The sequence below is a fragment of the Anomaloglossus baeobatrachus genome, chromosome 3, assembly GCF_048569485.1.
Source record: "Anomaloglossus baeobatrachus isolate aAnoBae1 chromosome 3, aAnoBae1.hap1, whole genome shotgun sequence".
Lineage (NCBI taxonomy): Eukaryota > Metazoa > Chordata > Amphibia > Anura > Aromobatidae > Anomaloglossus > Anomaloglossus baeobatrachus.
The window spans coordinates 389,131,590-389,156,942 of record NC_134355.1 but is presented as its reverse complement, the minus strand read 5'-3'; the positions used below and the strand labels follow the sequence as shown (position 1 = coordinate 389,156,942).

At 44.2% G+C, this 25,353-nt stretch overlaps 1 protein-coding gene across 16 annotated transcripts in view; it reads left to right on the top strand.

The window, feature by feature from the left end:
- Positions 1 to 25,353, top strand: part of RIMS1 (regulating synaptic membrane exocytosis 1) — a 545,320-nt gene that overhangs the window by 329,130 nt on the left and 190,837 nt on the right. For 8 of the 16 annotated variants that reach the window (XR_012751649.1, XM_075340212.1, XM_075340216.1 and 5 more), the window contains 3 exons: positions 1,648 to 1,719; positions 15,084 to 15,187; positions 22,144 to 22,173. Coding sequence is in view for 15 of the 16 variants with exons in the window: in XM_075340212.1 (XP_075196327.1) it covers positions 1,648 to 1,719; positions 15,084 to 15,187; positions 22,144 to 22,173 (206 nt within the window). In the remaining variant the exon portion in view is untranslated. The remainder of the gene's footprint in view (positions 1 to 1,647; positions 1,720 to 15,083; positions 15,188 to 22,143; positions 22,174 to 25,353) is intronic. The other 8 variants (XM_075340213.1, XM_075340226.1, XM_075340220.1 and 5 more) reach the window with 2 other exon arrangements.

The window sequence follows — 25,353 nt, the reverse complement described above, 5'->3', positions numbered from 1 at the left end:
AAATAAGAAGGGTGTGGTGTCTTCCCATTGGCTGTAGCTGAACGCTGGCAACTTCAGCTGGAAGACACATGCCACCCACAGTCAGCCAGCGGTACTGCAGATCCCAAGCTAACCCAGCCCAGTGGATGATCGGAGCCTGCGCCCACTGGTGCCGCTGGCATCGACTTCTCTCCCATCACCAGCACCATCCACGGCAGGAACACTGTGTCGCCTGGCGATCGGAGCAGAAGTCGCTGGAGCAGACTCTGGCGGTGACGTAACACTTACACAGCTTTGACAGCACGGTGTATACAGAATGATGGGGATCCAGCCTAGCATTCTGGATTGCTGACGCACTATCCACACTCACACAGCTCTGACAGCACGGTAGATCCAGAATGTTGGGGATACATCCCAGCAGTCTGGATTGCCGACGCACTCTCCATGCTCACACAGCTCTGACAGCACGGTGGATCCAGTCGTCTGCACTCACACAGGCCCTCTAATGAACAGATAAAGCTCACTGACATAACACCAGGGGTCCTATCCCAGAAGATAAAAGGTGGTTATTTTTTGAATGGAGTATAATTTTTAATAGTTGAAAATTACAAAAATATTTATTTACACATTTTCTGCTTAATTAAATGTACAATCTATTATCTAAACGGGTACTCCAATTATAAAAGGTACAAGTCAGTTAAAATGAGATTGTGCAATGTATATTCTTTATACTTACAATAAATTACCAAAGTCCAAAGATAGTTTCTGTGCCCCAAAGCATTGTAGTCATCACCACACTTTTATCATATGACAACAGTGACAGCTGTAATAGAAATGCAATATTTTTTCATGACATATAACTGAAAGGCAATCTGTCAACAGTAGTGATAAGCGAGCACTTCCATGCTTGGGTGCTCAGTACTCATAACGAGCAGTCGGACGCTCGCATGGGCATGATTTGTGTATTGAGTATAATGGAACTCAGTGGGGAAGATCTTCCAGAAAAATGCTCAAGTTCCCCAGTGACTTCCTGTTTGATCAAAACTACAACAAGCAGCTCAATAAGGGACACACCGCTGGAATCAGGGTCTATGTCTCTTTCAATTTGCTGTTCTTAGAATAGATGGCAAAAGCCTGGTGACAGATTTCCTTTAAAATCTAGTAGTATTTTTTTCTAGCAACAACAGCCCATTTCTGATTTGATGGCATGTGTAAGATGATTATATTGATGTATCAGTTCGTGTTTTTGTAATATTTGTGAATCGCATCCCAATCTGTATTCCCTAGTTGCCTATTACAAAGTAGAAGGGAACAATTCCCAAAGATTTCTCCTGGACATGTTTTCCTTCTCCATTGTATTAGGATCCATTTTACTTTTTGATTCAAGAAGACATACGAGAGAGCGAATGTGTCCAGTGCAGTGTGAAAGCCTAACATGAGCATGTCCGGTCACTGTGTTATAAGTATCAGTCTTTGGAAATGTCTGTTCATACTGGATTTTACGTCTTATTTTATTCGTTTCTGCATGTACAGTATATGGTGCTTATTGCCTGCAAAATGTTCATCATTTCAATGCTTTACATGTAATCTCATTCTTCATTGATGGTTTCTTTTATTATTATTTTTTGCTCTGGCTTTTCCTTTTTTTTATTTATCACTTCATCTCAGGCAGCCCAGAAAAATGGAAAAATCTAGCAACCAGAAACCAAACAATAAATGCTCTGTTTCTGAAGTGAAAAGGTATGAGGTTTTCAATGCGTATATAGATAGATCATAGAGTGCAATTTAAGTATGTAAACCTAATATTTAATAGACGTTACAAAGAAGGGAAAACATAAGAGTTAAGGAGCATTTACACTGCATGATTATCGGAAACAAGCATTCCCAATAATTGTGCAAAATAAACCGGCTGCTGAGCACCCCACAAGCGGACTAAAGGCCACGTCTCACTAAGCAACATCGCTAGCAACATCGCTGCTGAGGCATGACTTTTGTGACGTAACAGCGATGTTGCTGTGTGTGACATCCAGCAACAACCTGGCCCCTGCTGTGAGGTCGCTGGTTGTTGCTGAATGTCTTGGACCATTTTTTAGTTGTTGCTCTCCTGCTGTGAAGCACACATCGCTGTGTGTGACCGCGACAGAGCAACAACTGAATGTGCAGGCAGCAGGAGCCGGCTTCTGCCGATGCTGGTAACCAATGTAAATATCGGGTAACCAAGAAGCCCTTTCCTTGGTTACCCAATATTTACCTTCGTTACCAGCGTCCGCCGCTCTCACGCTGCCAGTGCCGACTCCCTGCTCCCTGCACACATAGCCAGACTACACATCGGGTAATTAACCCTATGTGTACTCTGGCTAGGAGTGCAGGGAGCCAGCGCTAAGCGGTGTGCACTGGTAACCAAGGTAAATATCGGGTTGGTTACCCTATATTTACCTTAGTTACCAAGCGCAGCATCGCTTCCACGCGGCGCTAGGGGCTGGTCACTGGTTGCTGGTGAGATCTGCCTGTTTGACAGCTCACCGGCAACCCATGTAGCGACGCTCCAGCGATCCCTGCCAGGTCAGGTTGCTGGTTGGATCGCTGGAGCGTCGCTTAGTGTGACTGTACCTTAAGCGCTCAGTCGTCTGGGGAAATAATCTTTTGGTTTACTTAAGAGGTCAATGTTCTTGGCAGTCCATTGTCCTGTGTAAACAGCCTTTGCTGCAGACAACAATGGCAGCCGAAGTGCACTGAACGATCTATTATCAAGAATTCTTTGCACATAATAAATCTAATTGTGTAAACAGGATATTAAACTACCCTAAGGAGCTGATTGGTGGTTGTTTAGTAGGTGGTGTAAACCCACTTTCGGCTAGAGTCACACTTGCGTTGCAGTGGCATTTCGCACTGCCCGGACTGGCTGCTGCCTCTCCTGACAGAAGCGGGTCAACAGAATAGAAATACACAAAGCTGACACGCTCCTATCAGGAGAGTCGGCGGCCGGTCCAGGTAATGCAATGTGATCCTCGCGCGAGTCTCACGAAAGTGTGACTCCAGCCTTAAGCGGGCTTTACACGCTACAATAAATCTTACGATGTGTCTGCGGGGTCACGTCGTAAGTGACACACATCTGGCATCGTAAGTTATATTGTAACGTGTGTCAGCTACGTGCGATTGCGATTGAACGTTAAAACGTTCATCGCACGCACGTCGTTCAATTCCTAAAAATTGAACATGAAGTTGTTCAATGTTCCCGAGGTAGCACACATCGCAGTGTGTGACACCCCGGGAACGATGAACAGCAGCTTACCTGCGTCCCGCGGCTCCAGCCGGCTATGTGGATGGAAGGAGGTGGGCGGGATGTTTTCATCCCGCTCATCTCCGCCCCTCTGCTTCTATTGCACGACTGCCGCATGACGGCGCTGTGACGCCGAACGTCCCTCCCACTCCAGGAAGTGGATGTTCGCCGCCCACATAGTGGTCGTATGGAAGGGTAAGTGCGTGTGACAGCAAATAATCGTTTGTGCGACACGGTCAACAAATTGAACGTGTCGCACATACGATGGGGCATGTCAAATTGCATACAATATAGTATGCGAAATTGACACATATAAAGCATGCTTTACAGGAAAATTGTACACCTTTTCTTGTCATTGAAACACACCTGCAGCCTCACATACCTGCAGCCTGAATTCAATTTACTTGCTAAATTATTATTAGCCATGGTGGTATGTGGCTACAAAGAGGATCTGAAATGGCCACACATCACACAAACCGAGTATTGAATTCAATACCTCGTAAGGTGTCAGTTTCCTTCTGATGGAGAATTGAAGACTTCCTGCCAGGATCCCCATATGATTACTGTTCCTGCCGGCTGTCCCAGCATTGGGATACTTTGAGTAACCTGTATTGTTGAGGGGTATAGAAGGAGTATCTTTAGCAATTTAAATTAACCCTCATTTAGCACATCTGGTGCTTCTTGTTAATTTACCTTTTCAATGGATCTGCATTTGATATTTTTAAATACATACCGTAGTTTAGAAATTATATATCCTGTAACTAAAAGCTTAATATTCAAACTGGACCCCTCACCACTACTGACATGTCTACTATAGGAGATGCTTAAACTCCCCATGAAATAACCAATCTGGAGCATCTTTGCTTATAACTGCCATTTTTTTCCCTATAAATTGACAACTGGTTGTTGCCATTCCACTTGTCAATGGGGTGTGTCTCTGCACCACCAGCACTGATTGCACAGTGTTGTAATAAGTAAGGACACATTCAATTAATTCATTTATGAATTTATTGGAGGAATTACAGAAATGAGGGATAAAGCCGAGTTAGAACAGCTGCTGAAAAATCTTATGTAGAATACTTAGTACTTACTAAAACGGACATGCTAGGAAAGATCGCACAACTTATCTAAAGTCACATGAAAGAACTTGTTTAGACTTATTCCAATAATTAGGGTGTCAGCCAATACAATATATTGTACAGTTAATATCAAAAAGCAGTCATAACAGTTATAAAGAAAGTTTAGTCTTTTTTTTCCTAAAGGTAATGAAGTTTGCAGGTTTAACGGTATGTGCCCTTGATCAGGATTAGTAGAGTGCATGTTCACATTGTGCAGTACAAACTCAGTGGATGGGATGTATATAAATCTGCCCACTGTGCTTCTTTTTAACACCGTGTAAAGGGACCTGCAGCGCGGGAGATACTTGAGTCTCCTGCGCGGAAGAATGCAGCAGAAGCAGCAAAAATACACTGCGTCCAGAACACCACCACCACAACCTTGATGATGGACACATACCCTTAATGGCCATATTTGTGCTCACTGTGTGTGTTTTCCTTGTGAAATGTTTATTATAGTTCTTTACCGTGTATCTACTAAAACTAACTTTATGTTATCCTTTTCCTGATGCCTTCCTTTTTTTTCATGCTTATTTATACACTTTCACATACGGTATATTGCAGAAAACAGCTTACTTGGGTTTACAAAACAAAATTGGCTTTTTTCTATATAAGAGGTGTTATGGGATTTTTTGGGATATATAAGATGGCTAGTCTGTTTTAGAAAGTTTTGATAAATGAGACTCGCATGCAGGTGGAAATCATGAACAAATATAAAGTACTGGCTGCTTATGGTACATAATTTACAGGGTATTCCCATCCTATGAAGTATCAGTATGATATGCTATCACTGCGTGATCTGTGGAGGTTTTATAGGCAAGATCCTGAGAATTACAGTGACACATTGCTGTGCAGTTTCCCTGTTCAGCAGGCCTGCTATCCACTCGGATGTGCAGAGAGCTGCTAGCTATACACTGGAGTCAGCTGGGAACTAAGGGTTAAGGGTTTACAGAGCTATACCAGTGTCTCATCGACTTCCTTCTCAGGAACTGACCACCAAACCAAAAAATCATGAGATATCCTCGTCCCATCAGAATGGGATCAGTGCTATGTGTTAATGGGGCCGGCTGACTGGCTCATTTCAGTAGCTCAGCCAATCCTTTTCTCTGTTCTTGCTTATATTATATTATAATATATATATATATATATATATATATACTGTGAGGTAGCGCGGTCGGCTGCGCAGCAGAAGACACGGGATCCAGGCATCAAGGTTCACAGCACACGGTGTTTAATGTCCAAACAAAAAGTCCATAACAAAATACATGTGCCTCTCCAGCAGAGGGCTCAGGAAGTTCTGGTCACTTCCCCCACACCCGGCACACCTGCCCTCGTTCCTGTTTCCTTTTAACCCTTCCTTAAGCCTGTAGGGAAACAGCATTAACCCTATAGTGGATTTACTTTCTATCATGGAGTGAGCACAACCTGGGCGAGACATACCGGCCGTCATAGATAACCCCGGTCACAGTCTCACATACCCCCCCCCTCAGTTCAAGCGTGCGGGGTTGAACTCCAGCCATCAAGCACGGGCCGCGGGACAAGGCATCGGCGTTGCCCTGCAACCTACCGGCCCGGTGTTCAACCGTAAACCGGAAGTTCTGCAGAGAAAGGAACCACCGGGTAACCCGGGCATTCCGTTCCTTGGCGGACCTCATCCAGACCAGTGGAGAGTGATCCGTCACCAAGCGAAACTGCCGTCCCAGCAGGTAATAGCGTAGGGACTCCAAGGCCCACTTGATCGCCAGGCACTCCTTCTCCACTACGCTATAATTCCGCTCGGGAGGGGTGAGCTTCCTACTCAAGAAGGTGACGGGGTGTTCCTCCCCCTGAACCACCTGAGACAGCACTGCCCCCAGGCCGACCTCCGAGGCGTCAGTCTGTACTATGAACTCCTTCCGGAAATCAGGGTTGACCAGAACGGGCTGTCCGCACAGGACCCCCTTCAGGGCCCGGAAGGAGTCCTCGGCCTGCGGAGTCCACCGCACCATGACGGACTTCTTGCCTTTGAGAAGGTCCGTCAAGGGGGCTGATAGTCCCGCAAAATCCTTTACAAACCTCCTGTAGTACCCCACGATACCCAGGAAGGCCCTAACCTGCTTCGTGGTCAGGGGTCTAGGCCACTTCTGGATCGCCTCAACCTTGTTAATTTGGGGCTTAATCACTCCTTGGCCTATCACGTAGCCCAAGTAGCGGGCTTCCGTGAGTCCCAATGCACATTTCTTGGGATTGGCTGTCAATCCGGCTGTTCGAAGCGCGTCCACCACCGCTTGTACCTGTTCCAAGTGGGTCTGCCAATCGGAGCTGTAAATAATGATGTCATCCAGGTACGCTGATGCATACGCCTGGTGGGGTTCCAGCACTAAGTCCATCAACCTCTGGAACGTGGCCGGAGCGCCATGTAACCCAAAAGGCAAGACAACATAGTGGAAGAGACCCTCCGGCGTAACAAAAGCTGTTTTCTCCTTGGCGGACTCCGTTAGTGGCACCTGCCAGTACCCTTTGGTCAGGTCGAGCGTGGTAAAATATCGCGCCTGTCCCAGCCTATCAATCAGCTCATCCACCCGGGGCATGGGGTAGAGATCGAACTTGGATATTTCGTTCAATCTCCTAAAGTCATTGCAGAACCTTAAGGAGCCATCGGGTTTTGGTATTAGGACAATCGGACTAGCCCATTCACTCCGGGATTTTTCGATGACCCCCAGGCGTAACATTGTCTTTACTTCCTCCGATATGGCTTGTCGTCGAGCCTCCGGCACCCGGTATGACTTCAGGCGTACCTTCAGGTGGGGCTCGGTGACAATATCATGTCGTATCAGACTGGTCCTACCGGGCAGCTCGGAGAAGACATCGGGGTTCTGCTGAACCAACCGTCTGGCCTCTCGCCTCTGTTGCTTGGTGAGGGCTTCTCCAATCCTTACTTCCGGTTCGTCCTCTCCGGAGGTCGCTGGAGCCGGATGTGAACGACCCGAAGAGGAGGGAGGTGGGGAAAAAACAGCCATCAGGCTTTCCCGTTCCTGCCAAGGTTTTAATAGGTTGACATGGTATATTTGTTCAGGTTTCCGCCTACCGGGCTGCAATACTTTATAGTTAACCACCCCTACTCTTTCCTTTATCTCGTAGGGGCCTTGCCACTGAGCCAGGAATTTGCTCTCCGCCGTGGGGATCAATACCAACACCCGATCCCCGGGTTTAAAGGTCCGCACGGTGGCTTGTCTATTGTAGCGGCCGCTTTGCGCGGCCTGAGCCTCCTGTAAGTGCTCCTTCACAATTGGCATGACCGCGCTTATGCGGTTCTGCATACCCAAAATGTGTTCAATCACACTTTTATGGGGGGTGGGCTCTTGTTCCCATGTTTCCTTTGCCAGGTCCAACAATCCCCGGGGATGTCGCCCGTATAACAATTCAAAAGGCGAAAACCCCGTGGATGCCTGTGGCACCTCTCGTATGGCAAACATCAAATAGGGAAGCATCATATCCCAGTCTTTCCCGTCTTTTGAAATCACCCTTCTTAGCATGGTTTTCAGGGTTTTATTGAAACGCTCGACTAAACCGTCCGTTTGCGGATGATACACAGACGTACGCAACTGCTTGATCTGGAGTAGCCGGCATAGCTCTTTGGTCACTTTAGACATGAATGGGGTCCCCTGATCCGTAAGGATCTCCTTGGGCAATCCCACCCGGCAGAACACAGCAAACAACTCCCGAGCTATAAGCTTTGCTGCAGTATGTCTGAGAGGTATCGCCTCGGGATACCGGGTGGCATAGTCAACGATCACTAGGATGTGTTGGTGCCCTCGAGCGGACTTTACGAGGGGCCCTACCAGATCCATCCCTATCCGTTCAAAAGGGACTTCTATAATGGGTAACGGTACCAACGGACTGCGAAAATGGGTCAGGGGTGCAGTAAGCTGACACTCCGGGCAGGTTTCGCAGAACCGTTTTACCTCCCCAAAGACCCCGGGCCAATAGAACCTTTGCAATATTCGCTCCTGCGTTTTCTTGACCCCTAGGTGGCCACTCATCAGGTGTTTATGAGCCAAGTCGAGGACCCGCCGGCGATGCGGCTGGGGCACCACCAACTGTTCTACCCCTACGCCCCGTATTTCATCTACCCGGTAGAGTAAATCCTGCTTAAGAGCGAAATGGGGGTACCTTACCTGGGCACTGGGCAGCTGTGCCACCCCGTCAACTACTGTCACCCGACTCCGGGCATGTATTAACGTAGGGTCCTGGAGTTGGGCTGTCCCAAACGTATCCGGGGACGCCTCCAACTCCGGGATGGGCTCGACCGTCTCAGCCTCTCCGGCCAATACCTCTAGGGGTGACCTATCGGGTTCACACTCTGTCCCTATCATCGTGACCCCTACGGCAGGTGTCCCGGATTCAGGATTGTAGGGCTCAGGTCCCGGACCGACCAATATCTGAGGGGACTTAGGGGGTCCCCTCCATAAAGTCCAAAAATAGGGCAGATCCCTTCCTAGGATCACGTCATAAGGAAGAGTGTTAAGAAGTCCCACCTCATGTTGCACCTGACCGCAAGGTGCTGTGATGGTGACAATCCCCGTGGGATAGTCGTGGCGGTCCCCATGTATGCAAACCACCCCCACAGTGCGTCCTGTGGCCTTTACTTTAGCTCTCAAGGTGGATCGCACAAGGGTCACTAAGCTTCCGGAATCCAACAATCCTGTAACCGGACATCCATTCACCTGTATTTGGCACAAGTGGGGCTCTGTCTCTGGGGAGACCAGGTCAGCGGTACACACCACCTGAGCATACATTGAACCCCGCCGGGTAACCCCACAATCCATGGGCTCCGTGGTGAGTGGACACTGGGCTTCCATATGTCCCACCCGCTGGCACCGCCAACATCTAATAGGGAAGGAAACCCCCTTGACAAGTTGTCGTTTAGGGTACATGGCCTTCCGGACCTCAGGAACGGCGGGCGCGGCCTCAGCCAGGATGGTAGCGGACTCCTGTACCGGTGTCGGCGGTGGGTCCTTGGCCCTAGGCTTGGAGGGGCCGGACCGACGGGCGGTACGCAAAGTCTCAGTGTCCCGTATCAAGTCCTGCGTAGCCACATGCCGCTCTACCAGGGACACTAATTGGTCCAGGGTACTCGGGTCACCCTGTCCTACCCACCGTTGAACGGTGACGGGTAAAGTGCGCACAAAACGATCCACTACTACCCTTTCCACCATTTGCGCCGGGCTCAGAGTGTCAGGCTGCAACCACTTTTTTACAAGATGTAATAAGTCATAGGCCTGGGAGCGTACGGGTTTGGCTTCCTCATAGAACCACTGATTTACCCGCTGAGCCCGTACATAGGTATTCACCCCCAACCGAGCCAGTATTTCGGCTTTCAGGGTCACATAGTCAATGGCGTCCTCGGTACCGAGGTCCAGGTACGCTTTTTGGGGTTCCCCCGTCAGATAGGGCGACAATACCTCAGCCCACTGCGGGGTCGGCAGCTTTTCCCGCTCGGCCACCCGCTCAAACACCGCCAGGAACGCTTCCACATCATCACCCGGGGTCATCTTTTGCAACGCTTGTCTCACCGCTTTCCGGACGCTGCCGTCGTCACCCGGTCCCGGGGTTGTTGCTGCCGGTCCGGCACGGATCGACTTGGCCAGGAGAACCATCTGTTCTTGGTGCCTTTTTTCCTGCAATTGTAAGGCTTGCTGCTGACGTGCATTGGCCTGCTCCATCTGTTCTTGGTGCCTTTTGTCCTGCACTTGCAAGGATTGCTGCTGACGTGCATTGGCCTGCTCCATCTGTTCTTGGTGCATTTTGACCTGCACTTGCAAGGATTGCTGCTGACGTGCATTGGCCTGATCCAACTGTTCTTGGAGTTTTTTTTCCTGCACTTGCAAGGATTGGAGCAGGTGTGCATTGGTCTGTTGCTGCTGTGCATTAGCCTGAGCCAAATGCTTTAGTATGTCCTCCATGGCGTCGCCGGGTTTGGGCGGTAGTATAGCCGCTCGAATCCAGGACATGCGCAGCTGGGTCACCAGGGATGGATGCTACACCTCACCGGCTGTCATGCCCGCATTCTCCACCATATGTGAGGTAGCGCGGTCGGCTGCGCAGCAGAAGACACGGGATCCAGGCATCAAGGTTCACAGCACACGGTGTTTAATGTCCAAACAAAAAGTCCATAACAAAATACATGTGCCTCTCCAGCAGAGGGCTCAGGAAGTTCTGGTCACTTCCCCCACACCCGGCACACCTGCCCTCGTTCCTGTTTCCTTTTAACCCTTCCTTAAGCCTGTAGGGAAACAGCATTAACCCTATAGTGGATTTACTTTCTATCATGGAGTGAGCACAACCTGGGCGAGACATACCGGCCGTCATAGATAACCCCGGTCACAGTCTCACAATACATATATATAAAAACAGGTCCCGGCAGCTCCATATTCATTTACAGATCGTGCTTCACTTAAGGAAGCTTATTTCAATAGGTAAGCCAGGTGCCCTTCTCTGTCTATATATATATATACATATATACATACATATATATATATATATATATATATATATATATATATATATATATAGACAGAGAAGGGCACCTGGCTTAGCTATTGAAATAAGCTTCCTGAAGTGAAGCACGGTCTGGAAATGAATATGGAGCTGCCGGGACCTGTTACTAATATATATATATTATGCATAAAGTAGGTAGCATCTTTAAGGTAACTGCCTTGAGTCTCTGTCTCTACTGCCATAGAAACTTTCTCTTAGCTGTTGCTCTTCACAGATGGCCGATGTGCTCCACGGAAATGCAATGTATGTTTTGGTATTTAATGCTTCAATCTATTGTCCAGCTCATTTTTCGTGTGGCTTCAATGCAGACTCCTAAATTGTCAGTTGTATCCTCTACCTTTCCTTATCCCAATAAGTGAATTCAGTTGCATGCACTAATCTCTAGTGTATGTGGCTATAGCCCTGGTTAATAAATGCCTTTTGATGTTATGTATCACATGTATATGCGTGTTATGAAAATAGATCTAAAGGGTCCCACAGACAATTTATAGATGTCATAAGAACAATGTTTCTACCGATTGTTCATTCGGCAGCAATGTCTTCCAACTCATCCATAGGAGTGCTTAATCTGCCAAGACCTGTGTACCTGCTTCTCTATAAGAGAGCTGCTGCCAGAATCTTATGGTGGGAGCAATATGAAATCAGGATTGCCAGATCCTTATTTCCTCCGACATTATCTCTCAGGAGAGAGTTGGGAGTCCACCAAACACATTTAACTATGGGCCGAACACGCCAATGTCAGTCTATGTAATGAATATGGGGGCCTTAAAGAAATTGTTGGTAACAAAACTTTTTAGTGGCCCTATCATTTTAGAAATATCAGACAGTAGGTGATGCATACTTGTAAAAGCTGACCTGGAACAATGCATCTAGTTTAAAGGGAACCTGTCATCAGAAATTTCGCCCAAAAGCTAAAAGATTCCCCCTCTGCAGCTCCTGGGCTGCATTCTAGGAAGGTCCCTGTTATTATTGTGCCCCATGTGAGACCAAAATAAAGCCTTTATAAAGTTCTACCTTTTTGTATGCAGCTTCTGTAAATCCGTCACGGGGGCGGGCTCTCTGCCGTCCGTTATTCTGCCCCCTGGTCCTGTATGCCGCCCCCATCGCTCCTTTCCATATCTGATGCACCGCCCACTGCTCCAGCCATCCCCGCGCATGCCCAGTGCCAGTCTCACGGGACTGAGCACTGTGACTGCTGGTGACGTGTGCGCAGGCAAGTGATTATGGACGGGACTGTGACTGTTATCAGCAAGTACCCGGCCATAATCTCTTGAGCGCGCAAACCTCTCCAGCATTCACACTGAGCTCAGTGTAGATGCTAGACTGTATGGGCTGCTTCCAGGGATGACGTCCCTTTGTCATGTGATAGGGGCGTGTTCGAAATACTATCACATGACAAAGGGACGTCATCCCTGGAAGCAGCCCATACAGTCTAGCATCTACACTGAGCTCAGTGTGAATGCTGGAGAGGTTTGCGCGCTCAAGAGATTATGGGCGGGTACTTGCTGATAACAGTCACAGTCCCGCCCATAATCACTTGCCTGCGCACACGTCACCAGCGGTCACACTGCTCAGTCCTGTGAGACTGGCACTGGGCATGCGCGGGGATGGCTGGAGCAGTGGGCGGTGCATCAGATATGGAAAGGAGCGATGGGGGCGGCATACAGGACCAGGAGGCAGAATAACGGACGGCAGAGAGCCCGCCCCCGTGTCACATTTACAGAAGCTGCATACAAAAAGGTAGAACTTTATAAAGGCTTTATTTTGGTCTCACATGGGGCACAATAATAACAGGGACCTTCCTAGAATGCAGCCCAGGAGCTGCAGAGGGGGAATCTTTTAGCTTTTGGGCGAAATTTCTGATGACAGGTTCCCTTTAAGAGGCCATTCCCTGATGGCTTGTTCCTGCCCCCCTCCCCAAGACTGACAGGTATCCTCCTATCGGAGGAGAGGCTTCCAGGGAATGACCATCTATCGGAGTTTCCATCCAAGGTCCCTGGCTAGCTTTTAAATGTATATTTTTTCTGAAATGCCACAGCATACACAACTTAAGTGACACAGCCAATGTTGGATTCGTGTGCTCATGGTTCGTGCAGCATGAATCTGTTCTCAGGCTCACTTTAATAGTCAGTGCACCTTTGTAAGAGAAGCATGAGAAGCTTGTGGCTAGATTCTGCTGCAAATCATCTTGAGATGTGGGTCATTTGTCCCTTTTCCTTTCCCTATGATCCTGATCCCGCATGTTACAATTTTTTGGATACTGTGAACTTACCTAAGGTAACATGATTTACCTGACACCTTGTTGTATGTTGTCTATACTGTCAAATATGTGCCAACTACGCAACTTCAAAGTAAAAATATTTCTTAATTTCCTTTCGCATTATTAGTATATAACACTATCCATACACATTAGTTATGGCTTTAGGGAAGAAGAAAAGAGTTGGAGACCTATAACGTCCACATGCCCAAAGCCCTGTTAAACAATTCAACATCAAATATTCTCATGTTTATGCCCAGTATTTACAGCTATTTTGAACTAGGAAACTAAAATAAAGACATACACTAAGAATAGATTTAAAATAGTTATGGGTACTTTGCACGCTGCGACATCGCTACTGCGATATCTACGGGGTCAAATCGAAAGTGACGCACATCCGGCGTCGGTAACAACGTCGCATCGTGTAAAGCCTAGATGCGCCGATAAACGATCGCAAAATCGTCGAAAATCGGTGATCTGTGTAGCGTCAGTCATTTTCATAATGTCGCACCAATAGGAGATACGATGTTGTTCCTCGTTCCTGCGGCAGCACACATCACTGTGTGTGAAGCCGCAGGAGCGAGGAACATCTCCTTACCTGCCTCCACCGGCTATGCGGAAGGAAGGAGGTGGGCGAGATGTTTACGTCCCGCTCATCTCCGCCCCTCCGCTTCCATTGGCCGCCTGCCGTGTGATGTCGCTGTGACGCCGCACGACCCGCCCCCTTAGGAATGAGGCGGGTCACCGGCCAGAGCGACGTTGCAGGGCAGGTAAGTGCATGTGAAGCTGCCGTAGCGATAATGTTCGCTACGGCAGCTATCACAAGATATTGCATGTGCAACGGGGGCAGGACTATCACGCTTGGCATCGCTAGCCGATGCTAGCGATGTCGCAGCGTGCAAAGTACCCCTTAATCTTCATTAAAATGAACTTCCCTCTAAATTTTAGAGCCAAGATGGTGATTTTCTGTCCATGTATTAAGGGTACTTTACACGCTGCGACATCACTAGCGATTGCTAGCGATGTCGAGCGCGATAACACCCGCCCTCGTCGTTCCAGCGATATGTGGTGATTGCTGCCATAGCGAACATTATCGCTATGGCAGCGTCACACGCACATACCTTGTCAGCGACTTCACTGTGACCGCCGAACAATCCCTTCCTCAAGGGGGAGGTGCATTCGGCGTCATAGCGACGTCACTGCAGCGTCACTAAGGGGCCGGCCAATAGAAGCGGAGGGGCGGAGAGGAGTGGGACGTAACATCCCGCCCACCTCCTTCCTTCCGCATTGCCGGTGGAGGCAGGTAAGGAGATGTTCGTCGCTCCTGCGGTGTCACACATAGCGATGTGTGCTGCCGCAGGAACGAGGAACAACATCGCTATCTACAAGACAACGATTTTTGGTGTTTGGACGACCTCTCCAAAACCAACGATTTTTGTCTCTTTTGCGATCGTTTAAGGTCGCTTGTACGTGTTACACGCTGCGATGCCGCTAACGACGCCGGATGTGCGTCACAAACACCGTGACCCCGACGATAAATCGTTAGCGATGTCGCAGCGTGTAAACTACCCCTTAGTTTTGTTTTCATCAAACTATTAACTATTATCTAGCACAGGTTATACCGATTGATTCTTCACACTATGAACCTAAAATGGTGAGGACAAGCTCTATTTACATCTGCCTTGGTGGATTCTTCAAGAGCCTCTGTTACAGATTTTGTCTTTTCGTTGAGAAGAATAAAACTACATGTAGTGCTGTTTTACCAACCAAAATGATAGACACCATGGCAGAAACAGATTATTAGTCAAGGATTTGATTCCAATGTCTTGGTCCATATTATCCAGCCAATCTAAGGGCATGGCTTCCTTCTACATGTTTCCTAACTAATTTATTTATTTTATTTATTTAACAGAAACCATCAAGTAGGAAGTCAGTCATCTACGGTGGACTCTTCATTTAGTCGGAGAGGAAGGCAACTTCCACAGGTCCCTGTAAGAAGCAACAGTGTAGAACAAGGTAGACCAAGTGGCCAACCACACTTGCAAACAGTGTTTTGTTCGTTTGTATGTTCAATGAGTTTTGAAGTGGTGTGGATTGGTGGATTATTAATGTACTCGCTGTTTTTTTACCATTCAGTGTAATTCTTCATGTCCAGTATTGACTGCATTTTATATCTTTACATACTGTGCATTTTATGTTGCTTTTTGTGATACGACATTTAACATTACTAACCACTGTATTGCTAATAAGACTTTACCAAGACCAAACCATGAACTTAATACAGAAGCAAAACTGGTTTTAGCAATTGTTTAGATTCTAATATTGTAGTCACTAAAATCGGTGCAAAATAATAAAAAAATGTGTATTATTATATAGGAATTTCTTCAAATTTACCACTTGGGCTTCATTTTTGTTGATGGGAATGGGGCAATTCAACCTTCCTCGATAATATGATGTGAAGTTTATTACGATGATCTCTTTACTCCGATGTTTAGATATAGATTTCTTCTATTAGTATTATCAAAATGGCAAGAATCTATATCTGTGTGGGTCAAATGCTCAATTACTTTGTGGCCTTCAATTCCATTTTGCATTATGGATCATAAAAATGACTGTTGCATAGAGTATAGTGTGTTTGCCTTTTTAATGCAATGCCACTAGAATATATGATTTCATTTGCAATAAGAAGCTAAATGTTAGTATAATATATGGAGTCATGGCTCAGTGAAGCTGCCTTTATTTTAATGTTCTTCCGAGTTGACTGCGAACGGTGCTGGCAAATTATAAGCATTTACAGTATGTAAGAATGTATACAAGTCAGGCCAAAGCTGGTTCTCTGAAGCTACGCAAAATATTCCCTTGTTTGACGTCCTCAGTCCTCATAAAGCTGACTTATACAGAAAGTTGGGCATAGAGTACGCATTATCCTATATGCTTAGAAGATGTTTCATATTTCATAATGTTAATATCTCTTAGGTGTTCTGGTTATTGATGTCATATCTCGCGTTCAATACATAAAAGCGCTATTTAATGTTAACATTACACAGTTTGTGTTTGAATATGTTTACGAAGTGGAAATAGAAGCGGTATAGTCTTCAGATAGATATTTTTTTTTATACTTGAAACTTATGTAGAAAATAAATCTAACTGAACATATTTCGGGCTGTCTGCCACCAATGCCTATAGTTGAGAGGAGTTGTAGTTGTGAAGTTTTTCGTTTCAGTAATCAGCGCCATTGCGCTCCTATGCTACACACTAAATATCGGATGGGAGATATGGATATGAAGATATCGACCATTGCATTTTTCCAACAAGAACATTTAATTTACAAATATTTTGCCTTTAGATACTGAAAATGACACGTCACTTTTTTTTTTTTTTTTATAAAAATTGATATTTGGCTTAGGCTCTTGAAGCAAGGATCACTTAAGAAAGATTAATGAAACATTACAAAAAATTCTCTGTTTATGTTGTTTTTCATTAAACATGTATATTCATTTATTTATTTGATAATTTGTTTGGGAGGGTATCACCAATCCATTGTAATGCAATGATTGCATCTAGTATAAAAAGTTTACCTATAGATTCTGGAAAATGTCTAATTGGTGATTATGTGGTTATATGTAGTTCACTTAAACATTACTTTTAATTCATGTCTAGTTTAGGCATTGAAACGGTACTGTGTTATGTAGGTAATTAAGTTCCAATTTTGTAGGTTATGATTCCTTTGTAACTAAATCATGTATATATACCTATAAATATACTAGTTATACATTTACGGGCAGCACTGATGACTTCCAGGGGTTTTCTCGAGACAAGACCTCATGCATGTATGCCCTATTAGGTTATATGGACAATATTAGGTGGGGTGTAGAGCTGCTATGTAAAAGAAATTTCTTCTCTAATTGACCTTGTCCATCCGTGTATTACATGGATGTCCATTTGTTTTTAGGGGATATCCAGTAGTTTTTTTATTACTATAGGCCTAACCACTAACAGGCAGGTAGTTGCTAACTACCTGCCTGTTGTCCTTGACAGCATTTTCCACCGGCACTGAGTGGTCACAAACTGCTTCTGACAGCAATTCAACAGCTTTTGCTGACATCGCATCTACAGTACAGCAACTGATTTTGTGATCTGCACTGTCGACAGGGCGTGACTGCTGACATCATGGTGATTGACAGCTGGCTTTCCACTGTTTGTTGCGTGAAGGAAGCTGTCAGTCAGTGTGATGCCAGCAATCACGCCCCGTCAAGAGAGCAGCCCGGAAGAAAAAGAGCTGTTCTGTTGACATTGAGCAGCTGAATCACCGGCAGGAGTGGTCAATGACTGCTTTGTTGGTGCCAAGTACAATTGTCAGGTAGTTTCCTCTGTTAATTTTTAGGCACATAGAAAAAAGAAAAGTCCCTGACAATCCCTTTAAAGGCCAAAATGTAATACTACATTTCCCATGCTAAATACACTTTGACAACAAAGTCTTTCAGCAACACTGTAAAATGTTCTAGGTATACTTGAGACATCTTTGACTTTGGCAGCTTTAGAATGTTGTGGTTAATGTAACGTACAATTAGTGAATGCTCAAACCCCTACAAAGTGCATGGTGCTGATAACACTGATGTGCTGGTAAAATATTGCTAGCTAGATTTCACAGAGCTGAGAACTAACAAGAAAAAAGCTGAACATTTTTTAAAAGATTGCTTAGTAATGCACGAGTACCCTAGAGGAACACAGGCACCTTCTTATGGTATATGCTCCTTGCTTGAGCAGTTTACTAACTAATGAAACTGATGGATTGTTGACTTCACAGATGTCACAAAGATGTTCCAGTCATCCTGTACCATCTTTTCCCTCTGAGAATTCTTCAAAACACAAAATTAATTTTCAAGTTGAATAAAGAGCACAAAGTTAGTCTACAATGTCGTCCTGCGGGACTTTCTAATTGCTTCTAGTTCTTTGACAGTCTCAATGCATAGGCTCACCATTGTTTATATATGAAGTCTCAGTAAATGGGTTGCATCAAATTTGAAAAAAATGCCTTTTTTCCCCCCAATAAATAGCGCACTTATTCCTGGTCTATGTTTAGCCTTGTATCTAAATTTTGCTGAGCTGCATTATCAGTCAAAATTAGTGATCGACGAGGACTAAAATGCTGGGTGCTCGTCACTCAAGTTCAGCAGGTCAAATGCTCTGATAGGCTCAACTCGAGAAACGAGTATAATGGAAGTCAATGATTGAGCAATTCATCTCTCCACCCAAATACAGCCAGACAAATACAGATAATTTCTGAAGGAGGGAGGACAGTTTTTTTTCTTGACACACTACATCCAAAAACTTTCTATTTACCCCCCCATCGCCCCCGAACAGCCATTCAGACAATGCAAATGGGTGCTGACTCCCTTCATTCCGTGAAGGGAACTGGTTCTTTGTGTTCTTTTTTCACGGACAACATACCTGAGCACCTGTGATACCCAACTGAGCACTGAGTGCCCAAGCACTCAATGTTCGATTGTATGCCGAGCACCTCACTCATCAATAGTCGCACTCTGTCTTACTCTTGCTCATAGTTTGTGACTCTTTTTTTTTTTCTCTCATACAACCCAACTAACCCAACTAACAGCAGTGATAACGTAAGGAATAGAGGGTGTAAACCATAATAAAACCAAATTATTGGCAACTTCTGTACTGTTCAGCAGAATGGAGACAGAAGAAAGAGATTGGAGAAAACTAAAGGTGGTCAAAGAATTTCTCTGTAAGAACAGTGCAAGAAATATGTGTTATTACATAAAGCACTGAGCAGGAAACCCCTTCTATGACATTCATTTGATGGGTTGCCTTAATGGAGACACATCTGAAAAATAATGTGGGATGAACTAAATTCTTTTGCGGGGTATTGTGGAAATCATTGCCAAATTTTCACATTCTTACCTGCGTAGTTACATTCCGTTTTTTTCTCATCTACACACATCCACTCCTCTGTTTACTTCTTTCTCTAATCTGCCTTGGTTCAAGGTGTTCTGCTTACTCAAGTATCTGATTAGAGAATAAGAAAGCTGCTTCTTTGAATATATTATATTATAGATTATTCAATTAAAAAGGATTATCCGGGGCTGAAGAATGATAACTTATCCTTGGGATAGGTCTTCATCATCAAATTAGGGAAGGGAGGCATGAGGAGTTTGATACCTCACACCCCACCAACAGTTGATACAAGGTGGCGCAGCTACTGGAACTGTATAGACGTGTGCGCTCAGACTCTCAACTGAGCATCCCTTGTACTGTTTTTAGCAGGTTGTGATTAAGATCTGAGAGGAAGGAAAGTTGGCATCTCGTAAAGCGTGATGTCCCTGAACATAACGTTCTGCCAAATCAATAAATATCATTTTCTTCACTGCTTCTAAGGAGTGTCGTGGTTTTTTGTATATAGTTGTTGGGACATCTATCCTACCACTGCGCACCAGAATCCACTCTAAGAGTTGATCATAACTTCTCTATCCATATCAGATCATCCGGGTTTTCTTCACCTGGCACCCACACCAACAGCTGATTCTTGGCGTCACAGTCGGCAGAACATAGTGTAGGGGCTGTCATTGAGTACTGATGCTTAAGTCCCATTGAAGTGAATGGGTTCACCAGGCATGCTTTTGTTTAAGAAAGGAATAGTCCTGAGTTTACATTGTAGGTTCCATTTTCTGAATTACTCTAGATTTCTTATACATTATGTATGTTTTTTACATCATGACAGTACTAAAAAATAATTAGTTTAGCAGACCCATGATTATATGCTAATATTTACATATATGACTGGATATGTACAATATATGACTGATATGTACAAAATCTGTTATACAACTTGATGATGTAGTTTAATACTACGGCGTTGCGTCTTTTACATGTTGTAGTCATTAGTGAAGTGGCTAACTCTCAATGTTCAGTAAGATTCCATTTGAGTGCTCTCTTGTTTTATACCATTCATGTTATAATTTAGGACAAATAATGTCATAAAAAAAGGTTATCACGCCTTCGAGGTCTTTGATCAACAGTAGTGGTGTTGTTGTTTGGTTCTCAATGTGTAGTACAGAATGTTCACTATACTGTTCGAATAGCATGGTCTTTATATCTCTGCATGTCGTGTCAATCTCAGCATGTTCCTAATTAATTTCTTAATGTTTTATAACATCCATGCTTTTTGTGTCATTTGGCTTAATAAAATTACATAACTCGTTCTAAAATGTTAATTAACAGTTGTGTCATTTGATTGAACCATAGTTTGAAAATCATGACAACGGAGAAAAAGATTGCAAAAATGACTGCAGTTGTTGATAAACTATCAATAGCACGTTATTTTATGCTGTTTGTATTCTTTTATTTTATCTTTCTTAATATGTCTAAAAGGAAAACCACAACAAAGAACTGTATATGGCCAGTCAATCCTGGCACAATATATTATGCAGTATGAAGCAAGAACACATAAATCCAAGTCCTAATCTGAAAATAACTCTTATAATAATTCTGATAAATCTGATATTGAAATTGAATAAAAACTCAATTTTTCATTGTTTTATAGTGTCTCGCAGTGTTATTCTACATAAAAAGCTGATAAAAAAAGGTTTTCTACTTCTCGGACAAGCCCTGTTTAAATGCTGTATTCCCCATGAAAAATAAAGAAAATCCTATACTTCCCTCCCGCATCGAAGCTCAACCAGTGATCTTGGTATGGGTTTCCCATGGCTTATGTGACATTGTTTGTGAGCCCATTAGATGCCGCTGTTTGGATACAGTACTCACATGGCATAACAATGTCACATGAGCGGCAGGAAACCCAACACCAACGTCGCTGGCTCACCCCGCTTTGGGACATGAGTATTTGATTTTTATATTTTACACTGGGAATTTGGCATTTAAGAAGGGGTTTTTCCATTACATGGACCACCCCTTTAACTTTGCTAGTGTTTACGTATTACGGTACTTTATTCTCAGTTCAGACCAAAAGCTAAAGACAGACTGCTACTGGTTTCTTAATATTAAAAAACAATGCAGTTCATTAGACCAATTTAACACATTTTGGTGTCTTTTTAGGTCAGAAAATGAAACCTGTGCTGCAATAAGCCTGCATAGATATGCATTGCTTTTTGGTTCCATTTTTCTGCCTCATAACTTAAAGCGTAGCCGTCATTTTAAATTTTATTTCATAACTCAATAGTACACATGAAAATAAACACCTTTATAATATATCTTATCAGACAAATTTGCATCAGAAGTGATCAGTCATTATCAAAATTCTCAATTCTGAGGTAAAATCTGTATTCAGTGAAGACTTTCCCATTACTGAGATAGGAGATGGCAGTTGTTACTGATGATTCCATTGATGTGTCACTTACTAGGTTTTGTTTTGCGATTTCTATGCAATCAATGTTTTATCAGCAGGAGATTATCACTAGAGAACTTGGAGTTTTGTGCCTTCTAGTCCAACCATGCCCCCACCACTAATTAGCTGTTTTCTGTCAGTTTGCATTGTCCTCAGAAAGCTGTTAATCAGTGGTGTGGAAGTTGTTATACAGGACTCAACATTCTGAGCTGTAGTCAGTAAACTAAGTGACACATCGCTGGAATCAGGGTCTCCGTTCCTATATCATGTTGCTGTCAGATTACATAGAAAAACTTGGCTGACAGATTCCCGTTCGAGAAGTCTATATGTTTGTAGATTTCAACCGTAAAGTGTTTTTTAAAAGTGACAATATCAACAGAACTAATAGGCTTCTAGCAGATCTGTGGATGTTGCTTTATTTCATCCTTGTTGTAGTTTTCCTTTTATTTCATATTCTTTGTCTTAATAAATTGACCATATTGCTTTGTTTTTCCTGCATATTGTATTGTGTTTCTCATTTGTCTTCTGTAGCACGTATGTGTCTAATGTATACTCTGCTGATTTCTTTCTTTTGTTTCTCATCATACTATGCATTATATCATTGAAGAACGAGAGAGTTATAGCTCATCTTCAACAGGTAATTATGAATCAATATTGAATATCTGTAAATCAGTGCGATGTAGCTGATATTTTATTTCACCAACCAGCCTGGTCTATCGGTGTTTGACGTTGGCCTACTGTACAGGCAAGCGGGATCAGATCAGTTATTCTAGTACTCTATAAGTAGACATGATAATAGTGGTGAGGACCTAATGTGTAGTTCTTCAAATTTCAAGGGGATGTCCAGGATTCCAAAAACAATGCCACAACCGTTGGCAGGTTGTGTGTAGTTGTGCGACTCATTCTAATGCCAATTGTGCTTAGCTGTAATACCATACAGACTGTGTGGGCAGATATTTCCTGTTTTTATACTTTTAGAAAACCTCCTTAAAGGGATATTCTCATCTCCAACATCCTATCTCAATATGTAGTAGGTGTAATAATAATAATAATAATATTAGCAAATACCTCCAATTAGAAATGTAGTATAGTTTTCCTGATTCACTAGGTTGCTTACCTCATTTTCAGGGCATTGCAGGACCTTCGGTATCCATAGTTATGACCACTAGAAACTAACTAATTGTGACTATATGCGTGGTCGTAACCATGGATACTTAAGGTCCTGTAATGCCCCGAACATGAGGAAAGCGAAATAGTGAAACAGGAGAATTATACTACATATCTAATTGGAGGTATTAGCTAATATTATTTTTATTACACCTACTACATATTTTGATAGGATCCTGGAAATGGGAATACCCCTTTAAAGTTAAATTTTACACCTCTAGCAATGTACATATTGTGTGTATTGATCAATATCCGAAATGTCAAAACTATACAGGATAGATTGAAAAAAATCCACATCCACACCCAAAGATTCTCTGAGCAAGCATATAGCCATACATTCAACTATTTTATTAACCAGGTTAGGTTAAAACATCTTTTTTTTTTACATTTTCTTAAATGGCTTCTTTTGAAACAGGAATTAACAAGCTTTTATATTTGTGTCTGGCCAGCCAATCTATTATGTTGATATGGGCTCTATGGTGAATAAATATTGCCATGTAGCGCAAACCAATACCACCTAGCAGACCCAAATAGCATAATACAGCGTAATATACCTCCCCAACAGCATCAAACATTATAGTGCAATACAAAAGTCCTCCATAGAAGCACCAAACACCACAACGGAGCTCAAAATACATCCCCAGCATCAGCAAACAAATACCACAGTGCAGCATCACTAGCAACCACATTCCCTGCTTCTAAGGCTACATGTGCACGCTGCGTTTTTTGGTGCGTTTTTTGTGCGTTTTTGGCTGCAGTTTGTTGTCAGAACTTTCTGACATTTGACTTCCCAGCAAAGTCTATGAGAAGTCAGATTTGCTGTGCGCACATTGCAGTTTATTTGTCAGCGTTTTATTTGTCAAAAGTTTGTGACGAAAAAAATGGACCATGTTCATTCTTCCTGCGTTTTTGTCAACATTTGTCACAAAAACGCAGCAAAAACGCATGTTGTAAAAAAGGCACCAAAAACCCACCGAAAACGCAGCAAATCGCACCTACAATTACAAGCATTTTTTGTGACATTTTCAGGCTCTCTCTGACAAGGTGCAGTTTTGGCTGCAGTTTGTGAACACAAAAAGATGCAGCGTGCGCATGTAGCCTAAGGTTGTGTGCGCGCGCTGAGTATTTGGTTGCAGAAGTTTATGTACCAAATCTGTATCTTTTGGCACGTTTTTGGTGTGTTTTTTTCCTTGCATTTTCTATTCACTTTGTGGTGGAAAAATATTGCAAAAACACAGAATCTTAAGCGGGCTTTACATGCTGCGATCTCGCTAGCGAGATCGCAAGCTATCACACCCGCCCCCGTCGGATGTGCGAGACGGGCATATCGCTGCCCGTGTCGCACAACCTCACTTACCTCCGTCACACGGACTTACCTGCCCTGCGATGTCGCTGTGGCCGGCGAACCGTCTCCTTCCTAAGGGGACGGGTCGTGCAGCATCACAGCGACATCACACAGCAGGCGGCCAATAGAAACGGTGGGGCGGAGATGAGCGGGATGTAACATCCCGCCCACCTCCTTCCTTCCGCATTACCGGTGGAGGCAGGTAAGGAGATGTTGCTCACACACAGCGATGTGTGCTGCCGCAGGAACGACGCACAACATCGCTAATAAGCAGAGAACGATTTTTTGTTTTAGGACGACCTCTCCACGGCAAACAATTTTGGCTGCTTTTGCGATCCTTTTAGGTCGCACATAATAGTCACACACTGCGATATCCTTAATGACGCTGGATGTGCGTCACAAACAACATGACCCCGACGATAAATCATTATCAATATCGTAGCGTGTAAAGCCTGCTTTACTCTACCCCAATAGAAGTAGCATTGGCCTCATTTCTACCTTTTTCCCTCACAACAAATTGACAGCAGCATTGTTTCTCTCTGGCAGCACACTGTACCTCCTCCTACACATTTGACAGCAGTATTGTAGCTATTCCTACCCCTGTCTCACTAACATTAGCATTGTTCCGCTTTCTAGCCTTAGCTCACTGGCAGTACTTAGTTCCTTTTAACACCCTCACCTAAACTAGCAGCAACATTGTCCCATTTTTAATCCATACCACTCTGGCAGCTACATTGTCTATCTTCCCACACATCTTCTACTGGTGACAGTACTATGACCCTTTTTACATTTCCCACTACTCCCTCACTCTCAGCTTTGCCTCCTTTCCTAAACTTTGTCAGCAGGTTTTTGTTGTCTCATCTGAGAGCCTCTGAATCCAACGATTTATCACTTAGGTTACTGGCTGCAGCCTTTCTGACACAATCAGAATGTTTAGTTATAGTCCAGAGCGCTGCCTTCACCCACACCAGACTCTCTATGGAGATTGCAGGTTGACAGTGAGATGTCAGTCGCAAGCAGGGGGTGTGTTGGACTGCCCTATGTGTGACTTTGTAGTCTAAGCAATGATGATGGCCTTGCTGCTTAAACAAACATAGCAAATAAACAACAGATCAGACTTGCAGCCCTGAATTTTGTGTGTTAACCATTGCAGCATGTTGGCTTCAGCTTACATAGCAAAAACCTGTTTAAACCTTGTCCCCCTTTCTACCACTTCTTGACTGGCTGTTTCATTCCCTTTCTACCCCAACTTCGAATGATGACTCTACACATAACTAATTTTCTAAGTAAATAGAGGTGCTATTG